General features: G+C 36.9%; 1 protein-coding gene across 1 annotated transcript in view; it reads right to left on the bottom strand.

The window, feature by feature from the left end:
- TMEM220 (transmembrane protein 220) overlaps positions 1 to 7053 on the bottom strand; it is an 18857-nt gene extending 11804 nt beyond the window's left edge. The window contains exons 1-5 of the mRNA XM_011359129.2: positions 7039 to 7053; positions 6266 to 6295; positions 5343 to 5403; positions 3352 to 3475; positions 1987 to 2046 (exon numbers count right to left, since the gene is read on the bottom strand). Of these exons, the coding sequence (XP_011357431.2) occupies positions 1987 to 2046; positions 3352 to 3475; positions 5343 to 5403; positions 6266 to 6268 (248 nt within the window). The 5' untranslated portion in view covers positions 6269 to 6295; positions 7039 to 7053. The remainder of the gene's footprint in view (positions 1 to 1986; positions 2047 to 3351; positions 3476 to 5342; positions 5404 to 6265; positions 6296 to 7038) is intronic.
- Between the last annotated feature and the right edge of the window lie 6 nt (positions 7054 to 7059).

The following is a 7059-nucleotide window of genomic DNA, read 5'->3' on the forward strand; positions in this document are numbered from 1 at the left end:
ACACACATATCCATAAATATGCACATATTTATAAATTTATGTATATATGTGCACTACTTGAGCCAAGATTGTGACCTCTAAATACCACTATCTACCAAAAGTAACCAGGACTTTTTAGAAAAATGATTCATTCCAGGTCTAGGGCATAAAATGTACATTATCTTGGAACATTTTTCATACCAGAAAGCAAGAAAGCAATCAAAGATTTTGGATCATGTATGATGGGACAGTTGAAGCATGGACTGCCATGGATAATAACTGCTATGGACTGAGAAATATTAACTATGTTGAAATCCATGACTTTATAATGGTACTACTATAATGACATATAAACAAAACTCACTATCACTTTTGGAAGATGCCCAGGCAAGAAAAACTCATTTTGAAAACTGGTAAATTAAGAATCGACTCCTTTTTCTTTCTTTTTCCTCTTATGATCTGTATCTCAAAGAATTGATAAGTGGAAGTTTTCTCTTTATAAAAGTTTTCCAACTAATAATCAAGGAATTAGAATAGCACCATTTTGCAACTTAAATAAATTAATGGACTTAGGCAATGGGCATCAAAGGCTAACATTCCATAGAAACAGCTAGGTGTTATGTATATTATGATGAAAGTACATTATACCACTATGAAGTACTTTTGCTTAGTAATAATAGTAATAATGCCAAAATCTGGCCAAGCCTCTAGATCTAAACACCAATTTATAGGAAATACAGAACACAGAGGAACATGCTTTTATAAGATAACTAGGGACATGTAAACATTGACTGGAAAACTCAATATTGAAGAGTTATTATTCTTTTGTTGTGTGTGATGGTAGAGTGATTAAAGTGCTTATCTTTTAGAGATACATACTGAAATATTTACAGATAAAACAATATGATATCTGAGATTTATTTCAAAACAACCTAAGTGTAGAGAGGACAGTAACATAGATGAAACAAGACTGGACATATAATGGTAACTGCTGAAGCTAGGTAATGGATGTGTATGATTTGCTATATTAGTCTCTCTGCTTTTGTATATGTTTGAATATTTCAAAATAAAAAAATTAATACAAAAAAACCCCACAAAATAATCACCAAAAAGAATCCTCATTTTTCTCTAATGCTGGCTTTAAAGTCTGCTTTTAAAAATTAAAACTGCTATCTCAGCTTTCATTAGGTTGGTGTTTGTGTAGTATATTTTTTTCTATCTTTTGACTTTCAGTCTTTCTGCATCTGTATATTTAAAGGTTGTCTTTTGGGAGCAGTGTTTAGTTGGGTTTTCAATATTTTTATCCACTTTGAAAATCTTTGACTCTTTATTGGAATATTTAGAACATTTACATTTAGTGTAATTGTTCCTCTATTTGGATTTATTTCTCTAAACGTCTGCTTCCTATTTTTCCCATCTGTTTTGTATTTTTCCCTCCTCTTTTCCTGCCTTCTACACTCATTTTCTTTTCGTTTAGTGGTTACCTTGAGGATTACCACATGATTCCTTGACTTACCGAAGTCTAATATAAATTGGTGCTTCTACCTCTTCCCAGACAATCCAAGGATCTTAGAAAATTTTACCTTCATTTATCCCCTTCCAACTTATATGCTACTCTTGTCATGTATTTTTATTCTTTATATGTTTAAGCCCACAAAACATCTTTACTAGTTTTATAAAGTTAATATTCATTTTTATATACTCACTTTTATATTTTATTTGTTGTTCATTCTTTCTTAAATCTGCAAGCTTCTTTCTGAGATCATTTTCCTTCTTCCTGAAGAACACTCTTTAGGCTGGCAACTGCCTATGATTACACTGGGCCACATAGGAAACTATGGTATTCATGAAAGTATTAATGATCATGAAACTTTGAATCAACTATTATTAGCTTTCCATAGAAAAGGAAAGATTTGTCAAAAAATTCCTATTTTTATTTGTGTGTCAATATGCTCACTTATTAACTTGATCCAATCAACCTTGAACACATCTGATATGAAAACTTACTTTGATGAACTGTGGCATAGGCTCATCCATGCTGTGATAATCAGCAGACCAAACAGCTCCCTAAAAAATAGCATACATTTCATATTTCTGAAGTGGCTGCAGGTGAGATGTATATCATGCCATTCTCTCCATGACACTTGATTCTACTGACTGTTGGATGACATCCCTCAAAACATATAGATAACATCTACAGAATATTTTCAAATCTGGCATGATTCATAAATTACTTTTTTCAGACAGTTTAAAGCCCTATATGAAAATAAATTTCATCTTATGAAGCAGAAAAGAGCTCCATGACTACTCCCCAACTTATAAATAAACAAAAAACAAAACAAAAACACATCTAAATCACTTACTTCATGTCACTGGGAGGAATACTACAATCAAGAAAACAATCTCAATTTGATCAGGCATTCTTTTTACATCATTTTAGAGTGTTCAGTGTTAGGCTGGCTGAACTCAAATCAAATAATTTAAGCACACATTACAGAGACTGGGTCACATATTAATGGAGAGGAATGCTTTCTAGTATGAGTCTGACTAATGATTTTGGGGTGGTAATGTGTTAGAAATATGTGTTAAAAGCACTTATCTTTTACATAGAGTAGAAAAGAATCATATTTGGCCATTGTACCGCTAAAAGCGCCACTTTGAGTTTGCCACACCTCGTGGGCTTTAAATTGGTGGTCATTCAACCCATTTGGTTTACATTCCCATTAACTGACCCAACCTGATCCAGTTTTCCAAGGATTAGGATCTATAATGCGGCAGCATCCCACCAGTGATACTTAATTTGCAGGTCTCTGAATCTTGGTGTTGGTGGATGTTAGCAGTCAGATAAAAAGAAAAGAAATCAGGCTGTTAGTGAGGCCAGGGAGTCAAAGGTGGGAGAAAGCAAAGCAAGAGGTGATAAAATAACAAAAGGAGGAGATGACATGAGCCATACCAGGGAAAGGCTGAACAAGGCTGACATGGCTGATCACACTCATAGATAAGATTTTGGCTTGAACCAGAACTGAATCAGAATGCTGTTGCAGTTTTCACCTTATTCGACTGGACTCTTACTGCATAGTATTCTTTCTCAATTATAAGGAAGCTAAGTTCCAACTGCTTGATGGTAATATAACGTAATATGTAATGCTGCCTGTAGTAGTGATCATGAAGTGTGGTAGATGGTGCTGGGTTTGAGTCGTCGCTCCATTATTTCTTCAGTTTCTTCTACTTATAAAGGAGATAATACCTTCCCTGCTCTTCATGGAATAGTTGGAGGAATTAAATCATTGTGCACAGATAAGGTGTTGTAAAGGAATGTAAGATTTCTCAGTTCTTCCCCACCCTTTCTAGAGAGCAGAAGTCACTGCTCACCTGCCTTCTTCCTCATGTAAGATGTTCCTCTGTGTATGAAGCAGGAGGTAGTATGCCAAGCTGATAGCCCACACGATACAAAAGAACATGTGTATTGCAGAGACAGTCTTCCAAATAAAATTACCTAAAAATAGAAATCCTGAAGTTGTTAATCATGGAATCACATCCCATAGAAAAATGAACTCTTTTGTATTTGCTTTTCTATAGTCTGCTTTCAGGTAAAGCATTCAAAAAGGCTGGGGTTGTTTTGTTTTATTATGAGGGACATCATAGATGTTAAAAAAGTAATTATAAACTTAAATGGACATTGATTATTTTGGTTGTCCAACATCTCTCCTTCCTATGATGATTATCCTTATTTTCTTTGGGGATCTATTCTTCTCACACATGTCCACATGTCCCAGATAACTGGACCTAGGCTAAGTCAGTCAATGCTTTTCATCCCCTTAGTGACAGTGATTTGGCTCACAATCAGTGTAGGACAAATCAGGGCCAACAATTCAGGGAGTAGATTCTATACTCTGTAGGACTTAGTGTGGTGGGTGAGAATGTGACCTTTGAGCTGCAGAGCTCTACCATGTGAAGCTCAGGACTGAAGTCAGTGCAATAGATGGTGGAACTGAGAATGCAGAGAAGTTTAAGTTCCGAGCCACCACCAGTGCCTGAAGCCAGCCACCGCCTCTCACCTTTTCAGTAAAATATCCTAATATATCTACTTTTTGGCTTGGATCCCATTCAGGTTGAGATTTTTCTTGCTTGAAACCAACAGAACTCTAACTGATACCCCTTAAAAATGTAGAGAGAGTTCTAGAGGCCCATACATGAAGTTCCTGAACCTTGCGGACAAGAGTTCTCCCCACCCAGCTGGGAATCATTAGACTTTATTCTAAGGCCCTAAGAACTTTCGAGCCCCACTAATAGAAGCTGTCTTAAAGAAAGTGATCAATAACCTGTAAGACTAATAGTGCCTATTAATAAGAAAATGTTAGTAAACAATGTAAAATGTATTTTTTTTCTGCTATGGGACACTTTTATAGTATAAAACAGTCTAACATAAAGGTTTATTGAGAGTTTTCAAGGCCATAAAAGGCAAAGCAGCTATGGTTTGCCCATAATTGAAGTAGATAGTGATTTTAAGTGAAGTTTTTACATGTATACCCACTTGGGATATATATATGTAAGGAGTTTTACAGCCATTCATTCATTCATTCACAAGCATTAGGTAGCTACCATATTCTTGGCCATATTTAAGCCAAGCTTGTGCAAAGATAGGTTAGAAATAATCCTGCTTTTAAGGAGCTTATGGCCTAGGAGAAGGAAACATATATAAAAAATGCAATAAATTGCCGAGGGTACTATGACAGCACATTGGGAGATTGTGGGGGCAAACATATATTCATGAGAAATCTAGAGATTTGTTATAGATATTATAAACAGTTTCTCTATATAAGTAATAGTTCATATAGATAGGTATTGAATGAATTCAAAATAAGAAAATTATTAATGAGAGTGGTATTGGTCTAAAAAGAATTTGTTGCTGGTTTTCCATTAGTTTGGTGGCTTAAGAAATCAATGCAGTGACTGAAACCCTTCTCTCTCATGGACTAAACTGCATAACTATTCCATATCAGCATAAGAAATCTTTGGGTTCCAAACTGATAAAGATTATCTTAGTATGGCAAATCCTTGTGAAGATTTCCTGAAAATTAGAAGAGGATGACTTAGATTAGAATTAGTCCCTTATTATGATCAGAAATGACTTAAAAAGACCTGGAGTGACCCATTTTTTTCTCCTGGGTTTTGGGCAGATAGACTCTCATTATTATAAGGCAATCTGATTTTTACATGTATATCACCTGGGATAGATATATATGTAAGGGGTCCAAGGAGCAGGTTACAAAATAAAGATATGATTAAGTCTGTTTTATAGCCACGCATTCACTTACAAGCATTATTATTAAGTATCTCCATTCCAAATCCAAGGTTCATACCTGTGACAAGAGGGTTAAGTCCAACAAGCAGGGTCAGCACTGCAGGAATTATATATACAACCTGATAGCAAAAAGAGAGGAAATAATATGGATAAAGAGGTAAAGAAAGATGACATTAGTGGCCACCATGCTCCATGATTTACTTTAGGTTTCAGTAACAATCGAGGAAGTGGTAACCTGTTTTTATGGCATTGCAATATGAGAATGCACTTTTACCACACTAAAAAAAAAATTGATCAGAATTTTGCATTATAATTTCAAATGCTTTCACTTGTTGCTATTCTGTACATGGCTGACATTATTTCAAAGCCTAAAATCATCTCACTGTTGACATTGTATAGTCTTGTGTATCTGTATTGAAAGAAGCTGGGCAAAATTTAGATATTTCAGAAAATGTGTGGAAGGCCCCTACCCCCATGATTCGATTAGAGCACTGTGGTTCAATATGTACTGTAGGTATATCGGCTTTAATTACTTTTATAAATATAACTCACTGAATTAGCAAAAACACAAACCTTAAGCCTACCATTTCTGGTCAGATGTTTGTTGGAGTTTCTGGGTAGAAGAAACTCATAAAGAATTAATGGTTCGGTTGAACTTAAGAGGTCTGTGTCTTCAAAAAGTGTCCTCAGTTGGATCATCTTATTCAAAGGGAATACTGCTGAAAGACCTTGTGTCTCTGGAAAATTCTGAATTCAGACACACCACACACACACACACACACACACACACACACACACACACAACCTTATTACTCTGACTCATTTCCCCCTAATATTTTGAGGAAAAGATCTTACAAAGGATTTGATTTCTAAGTTTTTAAGTACACAAAGTAGAGGGGTGGGGGGAGTGGCAAACAGATAATATTGTGTTTGGTACAGTTCCACAATTCTTTCAGGTAGAGGAAAGCGGCTCAGACTCACCATCCAGAGTTCTGCATCTGGATCGTTTACCTGCAATGTCAAAACATCAGGTGTTAGCAAGTGTACTGTCAGGTTCCATTCCTGTATTTGGTCTGTTCTTTGATTCATTTCAGTCATTTGTTACATGACAGATGCTGCAGTAGGCACTGCAGATACAAAATAGGAATAAGACATAGTCTAGCAGATCATGATAGGTGAAGGGGTTTCTGGCTGAATACAACAGATGGTTTGAACACACAGCATACATTTTTGTAAATAATTGCACAGGAACTCTGAAGAGGATGGGCCATACCTGGAATGGGTATTTTAAAGGCCCTACAGTCTCAAGGAATGAGGAAAGCATTTATGAAGGGGATACAAAGCAGGCTTGAAAGTCTAGCTGTGTTACAAAAGGGTTTTGTTCTAATTCATGTCCTCGACTCTGAATTGTGTTGTCTCGTCCACAGGCTGAATAGTAAGGTGCCAAGGTTGTTTCTCTGCTCAGGTTCCTTTCAAAGTGACACAGTGAACCAGCTCCTTACAGGATTTGAGCAAAAGAGAGGACTGTGGTGAGGTCATGTAAACACATCTGTGTCTTAGGTGGGGGAAGAGAGTGGGGATTTCTGATGCAATCCTCGTCCTCCACCTAAATTGCCCGCTTCTGCGACCCTGCGGGCTTGTTAGTATACACTGCACGCTGGGCCTCGGGACGGAGCTTGGAGGCCGGCGCCCTGCGGAGCCCCTCTCCCACCGCCCGCTGGCCGCCACACGCCTCCAGGGGCCGGGCCGCTGACCTGCACCAAGGCCGCCAGCGC

This window comes from Pteropus vampyrus, unplaced genomic scaffold, assembly GCF_000151845.1.
Source record: "Pteropus vampyrus isolate Shadow unplaced genomic scaffold, Pvam_2.0 Scaffold44, whole genome shotgun sequence".
Classification (NCBI taxonomy): Eukaryota; Metazoa; Chordata; class Mammalia; order Chiroptera; family Pteropodidae; genus Pteropus; species Pteropus vampyrus.